The 23,276-nt window shown below is 36.7% G+C and overlaps 1 protein-coding gene across 1 annotated transcript in view; it reads left to right on the forward strand.

Annotated features, from left to right (window-relative positions):
- Window positions 1–21,937, forward strand: part of LOC148943550 (uncharacterized) — a 36,455-nt gene extending 14,518 nt beyond the window's left edge. Inside the window, exons 2-6 of the mRNA XM_089101385.1 lie at window positions 6,067–6,258; window positions 9,855–9,988; window positions 12,000–12,117; window positions 13,489–13,630; window positions 21,152–21,937. Of these exons, the coding sequence (XP_088957511.1) occupies window positions 6,067–6,258; window positions 9,855–9,988; window positions 12,000–12,117; window positions 13,489–13,630; window positions 21,152–21,318 (753 nt within the window). The 3' untranslated portion in view covers window positions 21,319–21,937. The remainder of the gene's footprint in view (window positions 1–6,066; window positions 6,259–9,854; window positions 9,989–11,999; window positions 12,118–13,488; window positions 13,631–21,151) is intronic.
- Window positions 21,938–23,276: the final 1,339 nt, after the last annotated feature.

A 23,276-nucleotide genomic window follows, 5' to 3' on the forward strand; every position in this document is an offset into this window, starting at 1 on the left:
CAATGGGAGAGTCATGGTGTGCCCCTGCTTTTGTAAAGTAATTAATAAAAAAAACTTTTTCAACAAAATAAGTTTTTAAAAAAAAGGAAAGAACTTCATTAAACCAAAATGAACAAAAATAGAATCAAATAATCTACCAAGAATATAACTACCGCAAATCAGTATCAATAAATAAATGAAAACCCAAAACAAACAGAAATTAAAATAAATATGAGTCAAACTCAAAACAAGCAGAAATTAATATGAGTAGGGGTTTAAACCCCAAGCTTTCTAAAAGCCAGAATATAATTTGTACTTTACTGAAAAAATTCAAATGAATTTACTGAAAAAAATCTGCATTTCAGTTTAATATACATATGCTGGTATTTATTTCTTAAAACCTTAATTGATTTTTGATTTTTTAAAGTTAGAAAAGTGAAAACATTTCAAAGAATTTTTTCAGTAAAGTACAAATTATATTCTAATGGAGTTCTTACTTTTTTTAAAAACTTATTTTGTTGAAAAAGTTTTTTTTAATTAATTTCTGTTCGTTTTATATTGACATAGTCCTTTTCAGGGAGAAAGACTGAGCCTCTTCTAGAGTTAAACAACAATCCCTTCCATAAAAATCTTAATTACCCTCTGGGCATAGCTTACAATCCTTGCCCCTAATCTCTGATGATTGTTTTAACCCCAAAGGCCTTGTTATATGTTATTTAGACCATTTTGAATAGAATAGCCATCTCAAAATTTCTATTAGATACATTTCGGGACAATACAATAGGTGTGTGTAGAGGTGGGGGGGGGGTTGTAGCTGACTTCCAATCACTTTGACTCTTAAAAGAACACAAGAGCATCTGATTACCAATCCAATGAGCCCCCTCCAAAGTTTATATGACCATGCTTCCTATAAAAGCCTTATATGTCCCCAGGGCACACTTTACAACCCTTGCCCTGAGAGCTGGGGGTTTTGTTATCCTCAAAGATATAATTTCCAGACCGTTCTGATGCACTGAACAAAATGGCAATCTCAAAATTTTGATTGGAAGTGTTTGGATAGATGAAAGACATGGGGGGAGGGGCATTCGTCCTCCGATCAATTTTTACTAATAAAAAGACACTAGTTCTCTTAATTTCCAATCAAATTAACTTTTTTGGAAGTATTTCCGGTAGGAATACCTATAAAAACCTTTTAAGCCCCAAGGGCAAAACTAAGAATCTTTTTCCTGAGGGCTATGGGGGGGGGATTGTCATCCTCAAAGACGTAATTACCAGACCTTTCAACTACGTTGAATAAAATGGCCATATCAAAAGGTTGGTCGGAAATGTTTGGTGAAATGATGGGGATGGGTGGGGGGGATTCTCCATCCAAATAGGAATAGCCCTTTCAGTTTCCAATTGAATGAGCTGTTTTTGAAATTTTTATGACAACGCTTTCTATAGAAAAAACTATGACCCCAGGGTATAATTTACAAACTTAGCCTTGAGGGCTGTCAGGGGTTGTCATCCTAAAAGACCTAATTTCCAGAACTTTCAACTACATTCGACAAATGACTATCTCAAAATTTTGATTGGATGTGTTTAGGGAAATGGTGGGCATGAGAGGAGGGTTAGTTACCCTCTAATAACTTTCAACTATTGAAAAGGACACTAGCCCTCTCAATATCCAATTGAATGAGCCCCTTTTGAAGTTTCTATGACAGCGCTATCTATAAAGACCTTATATACCCCAAGAGCATAACTTACAACCTTTCCCCTGGGGATTTATCATCTTCAAATACATGATTTCCAGAACTTTCAACTATGTTGAACAAAATGGCTATCTCAAAACTTTCATTGGATGTGTTTGGGGAAATGGTGGGCTTGGAAGGGGTTACAGTTGCCTTCCAACCACTTTTGACTATTAAAAAGGGCACTAGCCATTTCAATTTCCAATCGAATGAGCCCTTTTTCAAGTTTCTACAACAAAGATTTCAATAAAAACGTTATATGCCCCCAGGGTATAACTTACAACCTTAGCCCTGAGGGCCCTAGGGGGACTGTCATCCACAAAGACCTAATTTCCAGAACTTTCAACTACCTTGAACAAAATGGCTATCTGAAAATTTTGATTGGATGTGTTTGGGGAAATGGTGGGCATGAGAGGGGGGTTAGTTACCCTCCAATAACTCTCGAGAATTAAAAAAGGCACTAGCCCTCTCAATTTCCAATTGAATGAGCCCCTTTTGAATTTTTTGACAACGCTATCTATAAAAAACCTTATATGCCCCCAGGGCATAACTTACAATATTTGCCCTGGGGGCTCTGGGGGTTTGTCATCCTCAAATACCTAATTTCCAGAATTTTCAACTACGTTGAACAAAATAGCTACCTCTAAACTGTTATTGAATGTTTTTGGGGAAATGGTGGGCGTGACAGGGGGGTTAGTTGTTCTCCATTCACTTTCGACAAAAAGGGCACTAGCCCTTTCAATTTCCAATCAAATGAGCCCTTTTTGAATTTTCTACAAAAAACTATAAAAACCTTATATGCCCCAAAGGGCATAACTTACAACCCTTGCCCTGTGGTCTCCGAGGGGGTTATCATCCTCAAATACCTAATTTCCAGAACTTTCAACTACGTTGAACAAAATGGATATGTCAAAATTTTGATTGGATATGTTTTGGGAAATGGTGGGCGTAACAGGGGGGCTAGTTGCCCTTCCATCACTTCTGACTACTAAAAAGGGCACTAGGCCTTTCAATTTCCAATCGAATGAGCCCTTTTTGAAGCTCCTGCAAAATCGCTTTCTGTAAGAGCCTTATATGCCCCAGGGCATAACTGACAGCCCTTGCCCTGAGGGCTATGAGGGGCTGTCATCCTCAAAGACTTCATTTCCAGAACTATCAACTACGTTGAAAAAAAATGGCTATCTCAAAAGTTTGATTGTATGTGTTTGGGGAAATGGTGGGCGTGAGAGGGGGTTAGTTGCCCTCCAATCATTTTCAACTATTAAAAAGGGCACTAGCCATTCCAATGTCCTATCAAATGAGCCCTTTTTGAAGTTTCTACGGCAACGCTGCCTATAAGAACCTTATATGCCCCTAGGGTATAACTTACAACTCTTGCCCTAAAGGTAGTGGGGGGAGGGGTTGTCATCCTTAAAGACAAAGTTTCTAGGACATCTAAACATATTGAATAAAATGGCTATCTAAAAATTGTTTATTGGATTTGTTTGGGGAAAAGGGAGGTTTAAGAAAGGGGTCAGTTGCCCTACAATCACTTTTGACTGTTAAAGAGGGCACCATAACTTTGATTTTCCAATCGAATGAGCCCTTTTTGAAGTTTCTACGACGAAGCTTTCAATAAAAACCTTATGTGCCCCCAAGTCATAACTTATAACCCTTGCCCTGAGGACTGGGAGGGGGAGTGTCCTGCTCAAAGATGTAATTTTCAGAACTTTCAACTGTGTTGAACAAAATAGCTATCTCAAAATTTTGATTGGATGTGTTTGGGAAATGGTGGGTGTGGAAGGGGTGTTAGTTGCCTTCTAATCACTTTTGACTATTAAAAAGGGCACAAGCAATTTCAATTTCCAATCGAATGAGCACTTGTTGAAGTTTCTACAGCAATGCTTTCTACAAAAATCTTATATGTCCCCAGGGCATAACTTACAACCCTTGCCCTGAGGGCTGTGGGGAGGCTGTCCTACTATGTTGAACTAATTGGCTATCTCAAAATTTTTATTGGATGTATTTGGGGAAAAGGTGGGCGTGAGAGAGGAGTTAGGTGCCCTCCAATCACTGTCGACTATTAAAGAGCACTAGCTCTTTGAATTTCCATTCGAATGAGCTCTTTTGTAAGTTTCTACAACAATGCTTTCTATAAATACATAACTTACAACCCTTGCCCTGAGGGCTGTGGGGAGGTTGGCATACTATGTTGAACTAAATGGCTATCCCAAAATTTTGATTGGATGTGTTTGGGGAAATGGTGGACGTGGAAGGGGTGGTAGTTGCCTTCCAATCATTTTCGACTATTAAAAAGGGCACAAGCTACTCCAATATCCAACCGATTGAGTCCTTTTTGATGTTTCTACGACAAATTCTTCGATACGAAGTGCCCTGGTCTAAAACCAAAAAAATAATGAATAATACATTGTGCCAACATCATTCTTTACTTAGGCAGCGATATTGCACTGCCTATAATAGAACCCTTGGTTTGAAAAAACAACATTTTTAGAAACCTATTCATTTTCATGGTCAAGAAATTAATTTCATGGTACCAGTTCCATGCAAGCAGCTCCAATAACCGTTTGTGTTGAGCAATCTGCTTTGAATGTTAACATAGTTAAGTCAAGTTTTTGCACCAGATGGGACGATTTGAGACATTTGTATCAAAGAACTGAAGATCATGAAGCCTTCAAAGCAGATTTAGGTTCCGTCACTGTATTCATGGCTGCTAAACAAACAAACAAAAAATCAACTTGCAATTTTCTTCAATATAGCCAGTTATAAAAGAACAAGCAAAAGGTAATGGAAAAATCTTTAATTGTTCGAAATTGGATGATCAAGCAAAAGGTGAAGGGAAAATCTTCAATTATTCAAAATTTGGTGAAAAAGCAATGTCATTAAAGATAAAGGAAGTTACAAAGTGTCCTATATTGCTGGACACAACAATTGACATTTCGGGAAACAAGAAATGTGTATTTGTGGTCTGGTTTGTGCATGAAGTAGTTGAAAGATTGCTACCTTTAAAATGTATCACGTCAACATCAGCTGAAGTACTGCTAGTTTTGTTAAGAAATACCCTGGAAGAGGTGGAAATCACCATTGAAAGTAGTGTAGCAAATGTATTTGACACATCATCAAATATGAGTTCAGCCTACAATAGTCTAACTTCCAAAATAATAAACATCATACCAAACCATATCCATACTTGGTGATATGCATAGGTGTTTAACTTAGTAGTCAGTTATATAGAACAAATCCTCCTGTCAACTTTTTTCTTTTTTTAGTTTTCTTAAAGAAGCTAAGGTCTCTGAAGGAATTATTAAAACGGCAACAGACTTTTCAATAATTTCACTGTTGAAATCTTTGGGAAAATCAACAACTGGGCCTCTCAGTCCATGATTAATCAGTTTTGGTCAATTAAAAACGTTTTTGTGAGTTGATGTAGCATTATATAAGGTTTCCTTGTCAAATGAATTCAAGATCAAAGTAAGGAATGATGCTTCTACTCAAATTCCTAAGTCTTTAAATGATTGTTACTGCTATGATGTTTCTTGAGATCTTTAAGATTACAACCCCTTTTGTCTGACTAGGTGAAAATTTAGGCTGTACTCAAGCATGGAAGTTGGTAGAGTCATCTTTTTCAAAATTGAAGTCTGCAAAACAAACTTGCTGCAGCTAAAACATTGACTGCAGCTAAAACATTTTTCTTAATATTAATTGAAAAATTGAAGGGTTATCCAAAAAATACGTAATCAAGGATATGTTCAGTGAAACGGATTTTGGGCAAAAAACGAATCAGGAAAGTAAAAAGATGGCAGGCAAAGTAGGTGATGATGAGCAAATTCAATTACGTCCTGAAGATGTGTTTAGAGTCAACTTATCTAACTGGATTGTAGATACAGTTACACAAACGATAGAAAATCGATTTGTAAAACGTAAATGCTTGTACTTATACATGGCATTGTTTGATTTCAGAAGCTTTACCAGATTAAAAGATAGATTTCCAGAAAATACACCATACAAAATTTGAGCATTGATCCCTACCGGGGATTAAGACAAACTTACAGAAGAATTGATATCCGTTATGTTTGTTTGGCCCAGCATAAGCAGGAAGTCTATAGTGCAAGATTATCCACTACTTTGTTTGAGGGTTTTGTATCTTATCAGTACATGGAAGCAATGAAATTGAACAAAATGAAATTGAAGAGTTTGATTGTAAATCAGAACAGACTTCTCAGACTACAATAGAAAAAATGAATGCAATACATGCATAAAATGCACATTTTGTCAAAGAACTGTGAATTGTTAAAAAGAATATGTTTCGTCGAAGAGTTGTGTCTTTTTTTTACTATACTGTTAAATGTTTCTTTTATAGGCACAAAATACTCAGTTGCTGGGTACACAAAATGAACTACTTGCTGAGATAGACAGACTTAGAGAGCAACAAATTAAATTAAGGGAGAAAAATTTGAGACTTACTCAAGAGTGCCACAATAAACAACAGGAATGCTCAATATTAGTTGAGCAGCTTGCTCAGTTTGCAAGGAGAAGGCACTCATGCTCCCAGGTAATTTTAATCTGTTTTATCAGTTTCTAACATTCCCCATGGATGTACTTTCTGGTGAATTATCCAGATCATATATACCTTAAATCGCATATCCAGCGAGATAAGGTGGTCTTGAACCTTTTGTAGAAAACTCGCTGGTGGTGTTTCGTGGTTATGATTTGACATCCCAGTTTAGCTTAAAATAATATAGAATAAATAAGTACTCTTAAAGCTTAAATCTGTTGCTTTTGATTCATATTCTTTAAGATACGACTTTTGGCAGTATCAATTACTTGATAGTATGCTTCTGGTAATGACACAATTATCAGCTGTATATGTCGCTAATACATACAAATGAAGAAAAGTGCCTGTTTCTGACATCATACATTAAAGATCAAATTTTGATCACACAAATGACAGATCGCACATTAAGTACCAAGGACAGTGAAAATTAAATCTGATGGTTTGAATAGGTTAAGTAAAGATTTACATGATTATTTACATCGAATCAACATACAGTCAATGTTTGAATTTTACAAAGAAAAGCCATCGTCAGATATAATTAATAATTAGTGTTGCTTGTTTAAAATCATTGTTCACTGAGGCAATATATACAAAAATGTGGTACTACCCTAAAAACTTCAGAATTTTGAAGCAATAAAAAGGAAACTCGTAAAAAATCACAGTTTTCAGGAATGAACAGACCTAGGACGGGTCTAGGGGGGGGGTAAGGTAGGCCTAGGGTCAATTAACCAATACCTCTCCTCTGCAAAGGTAGTAATAACACTAGTAGGTAATGTATTTGGAGTAATTACCTACCAGACTCAAACCTTCCATTTTTACTGCACCTATTTCGGTTTTTTATTTAATCGTTCTTTGGATCACGGATTTTCCTTTGGGAAACGAAGGGGGTGGACAGGAAAAAATAAAGAACCAGCTCATTTGAATCTTGATCCGAGGAAAACAAGCCTATTTGGCTTATCTGTCCCTCTTCCTAAGACATGAAAAGACCAAGATACAGCATTGCAAAGATAACCAAAACTATATTATTGTTTATTGTATTGTTATTGTTGTTTATGTACTATATTATTGTTTAAAAATAGGCAATAACTTTTGATATAGGCTGTACCCAAACTTGAATGGAATTAAAAAATAAATCCTATCAAGTTGTTCTCTTGATCTGTGCTTACTTCATCAGATTTTCTTTTTCGATTTTTATTGTTCTTAATTTTAATCTTATTTTAATCATTGTTTTTTATCTCCCGTTTCTTTTTTTTTATTTTATATTGATATTCAACTTTAACTGCTATAAATTTGTTGGGGTATTGAGCCACTTTAATTATAAACAGAAGAAAGTGTCCTTCTCCAGCCCACCTTTTTCAAAGCTTGTGGTTTGACTGCTCCCCTAGAGATACCTAAATTTTTTGATTATGATGAAGATTAATTTCCATAAATCTAGTTTTTTTTTTGTAAAGGAAGGGATAAATAAAAAAGTTCTAAGACTATGGTTCTTGTGTATCCTAAAGACACGTCCAAGCTCCTACTGATAGACCATAATTTGCACATACTTAAAGAAGAATATTTTTTTAAGCATTTCTCTTTAAAATTATAAAATTGAAAAATAAAAAATTGCTGAGATTTCCAAGAACCAATATCATTATGTATTAAACATTCAATCTACTTCCGCTTGTTCTTTCCAGAAATCTTGATAATTTTGGCGATTTCTTTTTTTCTGCCCGTATTTCGACAAATACTATTCAAAATACAAAATAACTATTCAAAATAAATATCGTTTTCAGTAAAACACAGATGACGCTTAATCTGTTTAGAGGCTTTGAGAAGGAGAGGGATTGCAGCACTCTTGTTTGTAAAGCATGATTGGCCTAATTGTATTATTTTTTTTATTGTGTTATACAAATTAAAAAACACGCTGTTCCAAATTCAAACTCTTTTTAGTAAAGCGTAAATAATACTGGCCTGTAGATCTTTAAGGGACAATAGCCCTGCTCCTGGTTATCGTAATTGCTGCTCGTTTTGGGTTTTATTTGTCCATTAGTAGCGATTTCAATCCGTTTCAAGTTTCTACTTTATTTATTGTCGTCTTAGGTTTCAGTATGGCTTTTGATTTTCTTTGAGGAACTCATTTTTTGGAAAAGTTTTTTTTAAGTCGTTATTTTTTAAGTTGATAAGCAATATAACTTTTACAAAATGCAAACAGAGAGGTAAAACTTCATGAGTCTCTTTTATCGCAAAAAAAAAGAAACCAAAAAAAAAACAGGCTCTTCTCAAAAAGAGAAACCGAAAAAAGCACGCATTTCTCGAAAAGAGAAAGCAGAAAAGGGGAGAAAAGGTCCATATCTGGGTAGTTAAAGGGCATGGTATGTATAATATTTTTCTCCACATTATTGGGGGGGGCAACTGCCCCCCATGCCATCCCCAAACGACGCCCCTGTACTCAACCCGTCCTCACAAAATTCTGCTATTGGAAGTTCCTTTGTCGGTCCTTAGTGAGGTGTTACGACTGTACCCTGGTTGCTCATGGTTGGATAATTCAGCATTTTAAACGCTATTCTTATCTAGAAGAAACTATTGCATCGGAAAAGCTATGAGTGTACCCCATCAAATGTTTGCCCCCTTCGCTACAGCCGAGGTACTTGTATAGGATTTTACTTCAGAGGATGATATAGTAGCTTAGGGAGGAGCCCACATTCAAGAAAACACAAAGAAAGGTCATTTGTGTGAAAAACATGGAAGATCTTGGAACAACCAAAAGATTTTGGGAAAGGGTCTGTACCCCTCCGTCCTTTGCACACATCGCTGCTGCAGCCTATTTAGTAAAATAGCCAATGGTATTTTATAAACTATATTAGTTTAACTGACTGACGCCCAGAGCAATCTGAATTATGTGTCTAATAATTTACTGGTTAATTTACGCTGGATAATTTACTATAGTCACGGAGCAATGTTCCCTTCTAATCCTATAGATTTAAATTCTACGCGTGAGTCAGTCTTAACAGGGTGCGACATGCCCACCTTTTCCGCTAAAATATATCTGTAAAGAGTCGGTCAACTTTGTTATCTGGGACTCTTATCCTAAGGACTGCATAGATCATGCGGCTCTTGGAGCTAGATTTTATGTAACTTTCAATGACTTTGAAGGAATGTCTAACTCAAAGTTTTTATCTGGTGTCTTAGAGGTTTAGGGTATGTCCGGGGGCATAAAAGGTCATTGGGGTGGGCTGGTTTCCATTTGATAATTTGAATGTCACTGAGCATCGCTCATGTCTATGGGTGATGATCTGGTAGTAATCTTATGAATGTCTCTTGAAGGCATCCTTTTTGATGGTAAAGGTCCCAATCTTGTGGATTATCGTTTTAAGCAACAACTGATTTGACATGAAGCTTAATGGTGCTTATATTTCTACACAAGTAGGGAGAGTCCCGATGGCTTTTTCGTCACTGAAAAGAATTTAAGTAATCATAACTGTATACTTTATATCTTTACTTTATATATTTACAACACAGTATATCGAAGTGAAGTTCAAGATATAATTGTTAGTTCGCACAATTGTCAAACTAGCGTGTTCAACATTCTTCTTTTCTTTTCTTTTTTCAAGAGTGATCTGCACGATAGAAAGAAAAAACAACCAGCCGCCTTTGTTGAGGTCAAAGAAGATGTAAGCAATGAAACTAGTAATGAGCATGTAGAAGAATTGCCGAAGTATAGTCGTAAAGATAATGTCACCTCTGAGTGAGTACTAATTACTATTACTTAATCGTCGCAGCTATAAGCTGCCTAATGCTGATGCACTTGGGAACACATCTGTTCCAACCTGTCTGTTTGAAGCTAAAATAGTGGCAAAGAGCAAACTGCAAATTTTTAACTAAAAAAGAGATTTTCTGGACGCAGAAGAAAAAGACTAAGCTAATAATTGACTGTTTATTTTGTTTTTTTTAAATTTATTTTATCCAATAAAGGTGGAAGCCATAGGCTTGTCGCATAATCTTGATAATTCAATGCCCAGAGTCAAACTCCGGCGTGTCTTTCGTCGGTGATGGTTTTAACTAGACACATCCTCAAAATACGATATTTTGAATTTATTTTTGCTGACTTTTTTCGCTGTTTTCAACAATTCCATGGTTTCGTAGTTTTTCTTCCTTCTTCCACTTTTCTTCCATTGTTTTCACATTATTTGGTGTTTGCTGTTATATAATATTAAGCAAACACAAAGATTTTCTACAAAAATTCTCTTTTAGGGCCAAAACAAATCGGAGGCAACCTGCCACGTCTTCAACGTCCCATATGCCCAGAACCCCGGAGCCTCACACTGGGTCGGTTCGAACTTTAAGATCGTCACTTAATTCGAAACGGTTGAAAGGTGAAAAAAGTATTCCTCGTGGATGTATATGATAAATTCAACCTCAGAAATAAGGGTATCAAATTATGCAATTAGCCTACATAAACCACAGGCTTCATAGATACATGTCTATAGAAAGGTGGATGCGTCACACCTTGTTGAAACTTGAACCATATAAGGATTTTCAGTTTGTGGCACTAAAGGTCGAAAGTGAGGCTTGCGAACTCCCCTCTATGGTACCCTAGTTTGTATTTTCCAACTATAAATCTTAATAGCCGGGGCGTAATTTGCTGTGGGGGGGGCGGGAAACCGCCCCTTCCAAGACCTCGGTCCAAACCCCTCCCCCCCCTCCGACCCCATTTTGTCTCTCCCCCCTCCTCCGACCCCATTTTGCCCCAGATTTCGAAAAATAGCCTTTTTGGTAATTTCATTGAAAAAAAAATTGAGGAAAGACAAAAATACCCCCACCCCCCAATCTTGCAGTTGTATCTTCGTTAAAAAAGATGAATACAAAAACCGAAACGACGCCCAGGAACGTACGCAGGATTTAATATCGGAGAGGATACAGCTAAAAAATAGGCCACTATTACGGAAAATATAGGATATTGCAGAAAAAATTACATCAGTATTCTGGAGGCCACTTGCCTTAGGGTTACCTTCTTCTTTGTTTCTCCGTGACTATCCATTAAGAAGCCAAATTAAAAAAGAAAATAATTGTTGATCTAATAGAAGAGAATAATGAATTATGTCAGGAATTTTGCCAGTCGCAAACTACAAAAAAAAAAAACATGCGTTGAGAGAGAATAGTTTTATATATTTTTATTTGTGCCATTTTGCTGACGTCAATTATTTTTTTTTTATTTTAGGTTTGTTTCTGTTGTTTGCGAGACCTCATAATATATAACACCGACAAGTGAAGGTCTGCTTGATCTTCTTGTTTCATCATCATTTAAGTAACGCAGGAAAGAACCCATAAACATGCAGGAATTATTTTCTTTGGAGGGGGAGATGGTTGAATACCAAAAATTCGTGTTTTTGGTAACTTGAACAGCGAGTGCCAAGGAATTTAGGAACATTTAGAAATTTTTTTAGAACTGGAGCCCCCTTCCCTGTTTTTTTATGAGAGGGGCAGCCTTTTGGAATAGACTCCCTAGAAACCCTAGAATTGTGTTTTTACTGTTTTATATATTTCAGTTTTGTTTTCCCTTTTTGTGTTTGGCTGTAGTCTAAACCTTGCGCGGTTAAAAGACGTACTTTCTCTTTAGCTGCTCAATTTTCTATATGGGAGGAATTTTTCATGAGGAGGGGGGGATTTTCCGACGGTGGAATAGTCTAGCACCTCAGTAATATCCTTCCATGTATTCCCGCTTACTCTAAATCAACTTTTTGTCTTGTTCTTTTAAGGCTTACACAGGTACGAACCAGTTCTGAACCAAATTTGTCGAAGATCCAAGTGGAGCTGGACAAAGCCCGTGCCGGGAATCAAACTTCCCAAAAGAAAACCTCTCGTTCCGGAGAATATGTAAGTATTCACCTCAGAAACATAACCAAGCCAAGTCCACCAAAATCAAACAATTCGAGTGCAAAAACAAACAAATTTTTGGAGATTGCAATTTCAAGCTAGTAGGCTACTTGGCAAATGATGTTATGTAGTGGGATATAAACTAGGAAAATGTGATAACGGCAGTTGTAGTAGCTTCTCAAACGTTACCTGTCATTATATTTGGGGCTGACAAATATGAATGGTTGATCTAACTTACGACTGCGAAAATCTGTAATATATGGCAAATATAAGAAGTCTTGGATGAAATGCTAGCTACATTGTACAGATCTGAGGACGTCCTTAGATGGAAGAATAATCCAAAATGTTTTTTTCTCTTACTCTTTATTCGTTGGTAATTTTCAATATGTTTTAATTCTCTATTTGTGTCTCAATCCTCAATAATTTCTTATAATCGAGGGCTTTGGAACAGGCTCTTAACACCCTAGCCTCCCCTCAACCCTAACTTCGTAAATGTAGATATAGTGTACTTCTTTCTACCCGTAATTGTTCGAAAAATCCTTAGGGAGTGGTATTAAAGGATTAGATTATTTTCTTAAGCCAAAATACTGCAAATATATTCACACCTGATGTTTGAATTCCGTCAAAGTTGCTAGTTTAAGGTTTTTGAAATCAAAAACTAAAAGTATAGTGCTAGAATTGAATTTTTAGCCGCACATTTTTTGCAGCCCACTGTATAAGGGAACCGCATTATGAAAATGGCCAATTTTAGGAGGAAGACTTCAATATAAGAGTGTAAATTGAAATACACTACACATCTCCTGACTCCTGAAGGGGTCAAAGGCCATACTTCACATAGGGACAACCCAAAATTGCTATCCGAATAAAACGTATGTGCTATTTGATTTCACGTATAAGATTTGTGTACCAAAAGACATGATATCTTGAAATATACTCTTCATGCTTAAAAGGATTATTAAGCACTCAATCGACTTTATTCTTTAATAAATAAACCATATATCTCTTAAAAATGACCCAATATTGTTAACAAAGTAAAATTATTATCTTGATTACTGGAAATTTGTTATCAAATTGATTTTTCTATTAAAATGTTGATTGCTGGAAATTCGGTTTAACGACATGCTTCTTTTTTGCTAAGCATGGCAGTTTATTTTTTATCAGTTAAGTTTTAGTTAAGTCACTTCTTTGATGATAATTTAGAGTAACTGGTTGGCACTGGATCGGGTGTGAACTCTTCGCCAGTAAAGCGTAATGAAGGAACATTAATATCGGTACCATGTTCTGCTTATTTGAATTCTAAACCCAGTAGGCCTACTTCAAGTTTAGTTTTCGTTGCGCCTATATTTCATGTGTAGTTTTTGATTATTTTAGGCGTCGAGTGAACCTCCTAGCTTAGAAGAAATAGAAGTAAATAAATGCGTCGAGGGATTTGCTGCAATTCGACAAGAAGTTTTGAATCAATTAAATATTTTACAAAATCTCTCCGATGTGTTGAACACCCAGCAATGTCTTGGTATGGCTTTCCTCTTTCTCTCTCTTTTCTCTTCTCTCTCTCTCTCTCTCTCTTCTCTTCTCTCTCTCTCTCTCTCTCTCTCTCTCTCTCTCTCTCTCTCTCTCTCTCTCTCTCTCTCTCTCTCTCTCTCTCTCTCTCTCTCTCTCTCTCTCTCTCTCTCTCTCTCTATTGCTAAAACATTCTTTTTAGCATTAGGGAGACAACTAGAGAAAATAGAACAAGCTTTGTTTGTTAGCAAGGTTTGCTGTTTTCTCCTAAAGGTTTGCTCTGTTTCGCCTAAGGAAATATACAGACTTTTGGATAACTCACAAAAGAGGTGCGATCCATGTAGAAAAGTAAGCTCGGCCTATCAAAGAGTCTTATAATGGAGGTTTATTTTTCTCACCAAACTTTGCCGCGGATGCTTATTTATTTTATTTGTTTCTTCTTCTTTTTTTAAGGGGTGGGGGGGTTGATCGAATTGAACCGATGGATAATGAATACGGTACCGAGAGAGGACTGATTTGAATAAAAACCAAAATTTATAGTCTCCTTTTTATGTTGTTATATAAGTTGTTCAGTAAAGACACAATTTGCAGCCATTTTGTGCCGCAAAGCTGCAATTTTGGTTCAAGTTGAGCAAAATTCTGTTGAAATAAAATGTTCATACAACCAATTTTAGAAGTGTCTGATACATCAAGACTCATCTCATTTTTGTATCAAGTTGTCACGTGCCACTTTTTTGCCCTCCAATTGCACAGAGTGTAAATCCTTGCATGATTCTGGTTTAAGCAAAGTCTAATATTCCCACCTTTCCTCTAAAATGGTGGTGGAGGAGTAGAGGGGCCATGAGATTAAGTTTTGCCTCCAGTCACACAAATTTAGATTCCTTTTACTCTGGGATGCGTGGGACATATCCACTCTGGAGGCACAATTTTTGGATTCTTCGACCAATTTGAGAGAAATTGCTATGTATTTAGTCCGATGCCATTAGGGCTAAAAGGGTACCCAGAGGCAAAAGGAACGGGACAGAGGAGCTGGTTATTCTCCGATTATCACTTCTTTAAGAGTGTCATTAGAGCTCTCAATGTCTGGAATGGGACCCCTCCCAGGGTTCAACGACCATGGCCAGGAAACAGAACACGGAAGAAAGGCCATGATTTACTGGTGTAAATAAAAAAAAAACAAGAATTTTCAACTGAAAACAAGGAGCAATATTAAAACTTAAAACTAAACAGAAATTATTCCATGTACGAAGGGGGCTGCCCCTACCTCGGCCCTCGCTCTTGACACTAATGTCTTCCATTTCTTTAGAAATGCTGCTCATTCAAATTCAACGACGCTTGTGTTTGTGCAGTCTTTTTAAAGAATTGTGACAAAATGCCAAACTATAGCGTAAAGAGCGAGGGTCGAAGAAGGGGCAGCCCCCTCATATAGGCTACGGCATGTTTTAAGTTTTAATGTTGCTCTTTACTTTCATTAGAAAACATTTGTTTTTCTATTTAATTTCTTACTGTTTTCCAAATCAGGCCAGGAAATCTCCTCCCCCCTCCCCCGGTGTAAAACTTCTCCTGGAGAATTTGTCCCGGAAATTTTCCTCCCCATGGAAAATTCTCCCCAAAGAAAATCCCCCTCACGCGAAAAATTCCCTCAAAACAATTCTACGTCTATTTCCCAATGACAAATACTTCTGTGGACAATGGGCAAAGTGGTCACTGTGAGTGGTCATGTCATCCCTAAAGGCATGGTTCTTAGTCCTTTAAAATACACCGAATCAAAAGGCTATCTGAGGCGTGGGAGGGGGGCTAGTTGCCCTCCAATCTTTTTGATCACTTAAAGGCACCAGAACTTCTGATTTCGTTCGAATGAGCCCTGTCTCGGTCTTCTGGGATGATTGTTCGGTGCGATCACCCCCGGGGAAAACAAAAAACAAAAATATATATGGTGTTTCTTAAATACCGTACAAAAGTTCCACATTGTTGTAGGTAGGAGCTTGAAACCTCTACAGTAGGATTCTCTGATATGCTGAATATGATGAGGTGATTTTTATTAAAATCAATTTACTTTTTGGGGGTGTTTTCCCCCTTTGTCGAAAATCAGGTAAATTTTCTCAGGCTCGTAGATTTTGATGGGGAAACATTAAACTTAGTGAATTTTATAGACTTGGAGTCAGCATTAAAACCCAATTCTTTTAATTTATCTATTGTTTTCGAAATTCAGTTTTTATAGTTTCGGTTACCAATGGGCCGAGACGCTCCTTACTCATAGTTTGTCACCTCGGATTGTTTGATAACAGCGGTAAGATGTGTCCCTGCTGGAAATTGTAGTTTATTAAAGGCTGGCCTACACACTTTCCTATGTTTGGCACGATACTTAAAGGAAAGCCTTCAGGTGAAGTATCTTGACATCAAATGCCGTTTTATGCAAGAAGAATGTGTCCTATCCCTACACATCTTTAATACACCCCCCCCCCCTTGAAATTTACTAATTTTGATGTTTATTTGTTTGATTTGAACCCGCGACAAAAAGAGAAAGTCCCAAATTTTTGTACAGTCTTTGTACAAAGAAAGGAGACCAAATGGTATATATCATATTGAACGCAAGACACACAAAAAAAAAATTGAAGAATATTTAGTCATGATTTTTTTCTGTCTTTGATGTATATTTTTTGGGCTATCTATTCTGTATTATTCGAAAAAAAAACTACGTTTTCTAAAGAGTTAAAGAGGCTGAGTCACAAGTTCGAACCTTAAAACGTACAGGGATTAGGAGGTACAGTTGGGAGGCTGCCGTCCCCCAAACCCCCCGCTTTTGCAGCCTTTAGATAAAAAAAAACAAGCATTTTAAACTGAAAGTAAGGAGCGGCATTTTAAATTAAAACGAACAGAAATTATTCCGGATATGAAAGGGGCTGTCCCCTCCTCAACGCCTCGCTCTTTACGCTAAAGTTTTTTATTGATTAACAAAAATAGAGTTGTGAGAAAGTCAAACTTTAGCGTAAAGAGCGAGGCGTTGAGGAGGGACAGCCCCTTTCATATACGGAATAATTTCTGTTCGTTTTAAGTTTTAATGTCGCTCCTTACTTTCAGTTTAAAAAACTTTTGAAGTTCAAAAAAACTTTTGAACTAAACGCTTTTGAAGATTCTTGTGTTAAGGCTTTTAAAGATTTTAAGATTTTCGTTTTTCGACAAAAAAAAACTTCTGGGAAAGAGCTGGAATTTTTGGAAGCTTGCAGTCGGTCTTGTCAGGTTAAGAGGACTATTTTGATCTAATTTAAAAATGAAATACTATGCTTTTAGGAATTTCAAAAATTAACATGGGCTCTTATAGGAAAACGGGTCTGAAAATGTCAAAAGGCCCTAACAGGTCTAATTCCGCTTCGAATGAGTCCTCATTCACCCGGATCCGTTGCCAACTGTGGCCTGTAGGCGTGGCTGATAAAAAAAAAATAATTTGATGAACATTAAGTGGCTATATTTGTTTTTTGGAAAATAGGGAAGGAGTGCTCGGATTGAGCTGAAATTTTGAGGATAAGCTCCCAGGCCCTAGGAAAGCTTATCCTCTAAATTTCAGCCCGATCGGACAACGTTAAAGGGGGGCTGTGGTGGGAGGGTCGAAACTTCCTGCCTTCCCCCATGAAGATAAAGTCGGAGTGGGATGAAATTTTGCATGTTTCTTAGTTTGAGCTTAGGCTACAAAATCCGATCACCGCCGTCTCTCTGCGACCGCTAGGACCGGAAATTGCTTAACATTTTGGTGGGTCGCCTCTTTAAACAGGCACAAGTGTGCCTCCTTGATTTTAGGATATTGTTTTTTATCCATAAATAATGTCAAGTTTTGTAACCGAATTTGTTGTTAGATAAAAAAAGAACTAATTAGGAACTTGAAGACATGGAATTAAAAGTATTTTCAAATTGGATGTATTTCCCAAATGTCATTAAGGGCCCAGAGTACTTGAGCACAGGGTGGTTATATAATCATAGGCAGCGCAATCGCGCTGCCTAAGTAAAGAACGATGTTGGCACAATGTATTATTTTTTTTTTCATACCAGGGCACTTCGTATCGAAGGAGTTGTCCCCCCACCCCCCCCCAAGTAAAGATCGATGTGGGTATAATTTATTATTTTTGTTGTTGTTGTTGTTTAGACCAGGGCACTTCGTATCGAAGGAGTTGTCGTGGGAACTTCGAAAAGGGCTCATTCGATTGAAAATAGAAAGGGCTAATGCCCTTTTTAATTGTCGAAAGTGATTGGAGGGCACCTAATCCCACGCCCACCCTCCCATTTGCCCAATATGTTTAAAAACTAAATGTTTCCTTAAGATTAAATCAAAGGGCACTGTGTTAATGCTAATTCTCAATGAGGCATCTCAGCAGTATCCCAAGAACGACTGAGGGTGTTATGTTCAAACTTTCGGGGCTGCTTCTGCTCTTAAAATTTAACCAAATCTAAATAGCGTAAGTGCATCCAAGCTATCAAAGAAAGTAAACAGATTTTTTTACGAATGGTATCATGTTTTCCATTTCAGGTCAACTAGAGGAGGTATGAAACTAAATTAAACATTACTATTTGTGTCTAGATTTTTAAAAGGGTGTATGTTTTTAAAAAATTGCTGAAAATTTTTCTCCAGCATACTAATTGTAGGCCAAACTATAAAGTCTTTAAAAAAACGAAAAGATTTAAAGTATTATTTTCTTTTTCCCTGAAAAGACTATGTCAATATAAAACGAACAGAAATTAATTAAAAAAAAAAAATTTCCACAAAACAAGTTTTTCAAAGAAAAGAAAAGAACTCCATTAAACAAAAATGAGCAAAAATAAAATCAAATAATCTACCAAGCGTAAAACTACCACAAATCAGCATCGATAAATAAATGAAACCCAAAACGAACAGAAATTACAATAAATAACCGAGTCAAACTCAAAACGAGCAGAAATTAACACATGTTGGGCGCAAAACCCCTAGGCCTTCCCAAGGCCAGAATAAATTTTTTATTTTACTGAAAAAATACAAATCAGTGTGCATATTCAGTTTAAAGTACATATACTGATATTTAGTAATCAAAATGTTAATATTATTTGATTTATCAAAGTTATGCTTTGTCATAGAAACTTCAAATAGATCTCATTCGATTGAAAATTCAAAGGGCTGGTGCTCTTTTTAATTGTCGAAAGTGATTGGAGGGCAGCTATTCCCCCTCTCACGCCCACCTTTTCCCCAGATACATCCAATCAAAGTTTTGAGATGGCCATTTTGTTCAACTTAGTATGACAACCCCCCCCCACAGCCCTCAGGGCAAAGGTGGTAAGTTATGCCCTGGGGGCATATAATATTTTTTATAGAAAGCTTTGTCGTAGAAACTTCAAAAAGGGCTCATTCGATTGGAATTGGAAATGGCTAGTGCCCTTTTTAATAGTCGAAAGAGATTGGAAGGCAACTAACACCCCTTCCACACCCACCATTTCCCCAAACACATCCAATCAAAATGTTGAGATGACCATTTTGTTCAACACAGTTGATAGTTCTGGAAATTATATTTTTGAGCAGGACACTCCCCCCACAGTCTCCAGGTTAAGGGTTATAAGTCATGACCTAGGGGCATATAAGGTTTTTATTGAAAGCTTTGTCATAGAAACTTCAAAAAGGGCTCATTTGATTGGAAATTCAAAGGGCTTGTGCTCTTTTTAATAGTCGAAAGTGATTGGAGGGCAATAACCCCCCTACCTGTCACGCCCACCTTTTTCCCAAACACATCCAATCAAAATTTTTAGATAGCCATTTTTTTCAACGTAGTTGAAAGTTTTGGAAATTAGGTCTTTAAGGATGACAACCCTCCCCCCCCCCGTCACAGCCTTCAGGACAAGAGTTTTAATTTATGCCCTGGGGGCATATAAGGTTCTTGTAGCCAGCGTTGCCGTAGAAACTTCAAAAAGGGCTCATCGATTGGAAATTGAAATGGCTAGTGCCCTTTGTAATAGTTAAAAATGATTGGAGGGCAACTACCCCCCCCCCTCACGCCCACCATTTCCCCAAACACATACAATCAAAATTTTGAGATAGCCATTTCTTTCAACGTAGTTGAAAGTTCTGGAAATGAGGTCTTTGAGGATGACATGCCCCCCATAGCCCTCGGGGCAAGGGTTGTCAGTTATTCCCTGGGGGCATATAAGGTTTTTATTGAAAGCTTTGTCGTAGAAACTAAAAAAGTGATCATTCGATTGGAAATTCAAAGCGCTAGTGCTCTTTTAATAGTCGAAAGTGATTGGAGGGCAACTAACCCCCCTCTTACGCCCACCTTTTCCCAAAACACATCCAATCAAAATTTTGAGATTGGCATTTTTTTCAACGTAGTTGAAAGTTTTTGATGTTAGGTCTTTAAGGATGACAAACCCCCTCCCCCAGCCTTGGGGGCAAGAGTTTTAAGTTATGCCCTGGGGGCATATAAGGCTCTTATAGGCAGTGGTGTCGTAGATATTTCAAAAACGGCTCATTCGATTGGAAATTGAAATGGCTAGTGTCCTTTTTAATATTAGAAAATAATTGGAGGTCAATTAACTCCTCCACCTCTCACGCACACCATTTATCCAAAGAAGTACAATCAAAATTTTGAGATAGCCATTTTTTTCACCATAGTTGAAAGTCCTGGAACTGAGGTCTTTGAGGATGACAACCCCTCGCCCCCCACAGCCCTCAGGGCAAGGGTTGTCAGTTATTCCCTGGGGGCATATAAGGCTCTTATAGAAAGCGATTTTGTAGAAACTTCAAAAAGGGCTCAGTAAATTGGAAATTGAAAGGCCTAGTGCCCTTTTTAATAGTCGGAAGTTATTGAAGGGCAACTAACCCCCCTCTTACGCCCAGCATTTCTCAAAACATATCCAATCAAAATTTTGATATTTCCATTTTGTTCAACGTAGTTGAAAGTTCTGCTTGGTAGATTCTTTGATTTGATTTTTGCTCATTTTTTGTTTAATGGAGTTCTTTACTTTTCTTTGAAAAACTTATTTTATGGAAAAAGTTTTTTTAATTAGTTATAAGAACAAAGGCCAACTTCTAAATAAATAAAAAATGTATGAATTTGCTTCTGAAGTTCCATTAGAGCTAACAAAAATAGTCGCATTGTTTTTGTATTAAAATAGCAAAAAAAAACGTTTTTTGAGGAAGGGATCTTACATATGGTTTGAGCCCTCGTACAATTTTGGTATTCATCTATTGTTCGGAAGTGACTTTTTTGGTTTTAAGACTGGATTTTCACATTTGGATCAACCAAGGTGCCCTGTAGTAGGGAACGCTTGTGAAACAGTAAAGAGTGTTCCATATTTTCTTTATTTGTTGTTTCCTTCCTCGGCCAGACGGTCACTTCGTATAGAAGGCCATAAGGAAAAAGGCCAACTTCTAAATAAAATAACAAATATGAATTTGCTTCTGAAGCTCCATTGTAGCTAAAATTGTGTATAATAATAATGGTTTTTCATATAATAATGTTCAATAATAATGTTTTTTTTTCCGGCGTTTGATGTAAGTTTAAAATGTTTTGTTTTCTAGGTTTTAATGGAAAATCAAATCCAGAAGATGAAGATTTTACGAGTATCTGCCCAATATGTCGAGATTCCTTTCCGTCAATTTGCAAGAATGACTATGAATCACATGTTCTAGATCATTTCAACAGTGATATTGTAAAGTGTACAGAATTGCTTGATTTAGATATATAATTCTAGGCATTGAGAATTTAATAATATCCCGGATTAGCTGGTAAAACATCTCAAACTTATCAAACTTAAAAAATATCAAGACATCAAACGGTATTAGTATATATCCTAAGTATACTTTATGTTGGTAACGTTTAGTATATATATATATATATATATATATATATATATATATATATATATATATATATATATATATATATATATATATATCAACGAAGCATTGCATATTTTCATATGCAACGAATCTCTCAACGAAGACTACCGGAAATGGAAAAGACGGAAGAATCTAGTCAGTCCCCTAGAAATGCTCAGTATTCATAGATGTGGAGCTAGTATTTTCAGGGAATAACTCGATTCTTGCCCCCCCCCCCCGACATTCTAAAGTATTGAAAGTATTGAATATTCTAAAGTAAAGCTGAAAGTATTGCTTGCTAGCAATAATTTAATTACGTTCATTGTCATTTAAGTTGTTTTAGTTTTAAGAACGTTGTAGTACTTTTTTAGACTGATGTTTTTCATGAATATGAAGCATTTCAAGAATCGTATATATTTTTGAATGATATCTGAAAAACGATTTTATAATTCAGTTTAAACGAGTTCAGTGTACCAGCAGATTGGTTACACCGTCATCAGGCAGGCTTAATTACGAAACAACAGTGTTACTAATGTACATTGTTTTTTGTTGTTGTTTTTTTTTTTTTTTTTTTTTTTTTTTTTTTTTTTCAACCAATAATCCACACTATAGAGTGATAATACGAGGGTGCTTGATCGTATGACTATCATGGTGCTGGATTTTAGACAGCAAACTTTCCTAAAACTTATTATCAGGTTTTTTAAGCATTGTTGGAACTACGGCAATCCTATTACTTCTAATACCTTTTCGTTGGGGAATCGCAGGGAATTTGATATTTTACAGAAAATAATGAGAATAAAATTAACTACTTTAAAGACCAATTGATTATTGACTGTTGGAGATAAAGGATGGGGAGCAGGGATACTGACGCTTACGCTCCACTCCCTAAAAAGACCAACATATTCAAATTACGGCTTGTGTGGTTATGCCGTTATAACCTACTGAATCGTCCCAGGGAAGGAGGAAACCTCTCTTTGGAAATCTCCTTTTGACGTCTCTGCTCACTCGTCACTTTAGACGGCCGCGCTCGTTGCTATGCTGGGGGGGATTTCTCAGATATAGCTGAACATGCTGATAAGAGATATCCCAATAATAACATAGGAGAAGTAACTCCTAAGCGAAAGATCGTATCGAAGCATCCAAAAATCTGAAACCTTGGCTAGTGGATAAATTATAGGCACTTGTTGACAAACTTACTATTTGTATTACCTGTTTACAAAAATATGACTATAAAAACTCTGTCTCAAAAATGAGAGAAAAGATGCTGTGTCTCTGAGGGTGGTTCACTTTTCGAGGCTCTGACCAATCGGGGCAATTCAAATCAAAGTCTTTTCTGCGCAGCTGATGAGAATCAATGACTTTCCAATTCAAGCTAGAAGACATTTTTTAGAGCCATCTGGGTTTCCTGGATGACTCCTTGTCTGGCTTTATATACTTGTTTTAATCAGTACCTTTTTCCATCGAGACGTGAAAGATATTACGGAAAAATGGAAAAAGAACGGTTGAGTTTACGGAGGAAATTTAACCGCGTGAATTAAATATATAAGCTGTTTGACCAGTAATTCTGGTGGTATAAAACAGAAATTAAACATATACTCTCTTGTTATTAACCGAAACCTACCGACTACGATTCGTTTTATGGTGCTTTCTGTTTCGTTTTAAGGTTTAATCTAAGATTAATAAGCAACCATCTAGCAAAACTGGGATCGTTCGGAAAAACGAACGCTTACATTTTCTGTAGACCGTTAAATATATGCTCTGGAACTTGAAGTCTCGTTCTCCGTGATTTGAGATCCTTTGCTATAATTAGGGTTTATACTAAACT

This window comes from Artemia sp. Qi Xiang Cuo, chromosome 15 (genome assembly GCF_049724085.1).
Source record: "Artemia sp. Qi Xiang Cuo chromosome 15, ASM4972408v1, whole genome shotgun sequence".
Lineage (NCBI taxonomy): Eukaryota > Metazoa > Arthropoda > Branchiopoda > Anostraca > Artemiidae > Artemia > Artemia sp. Qi Xiang Cuo.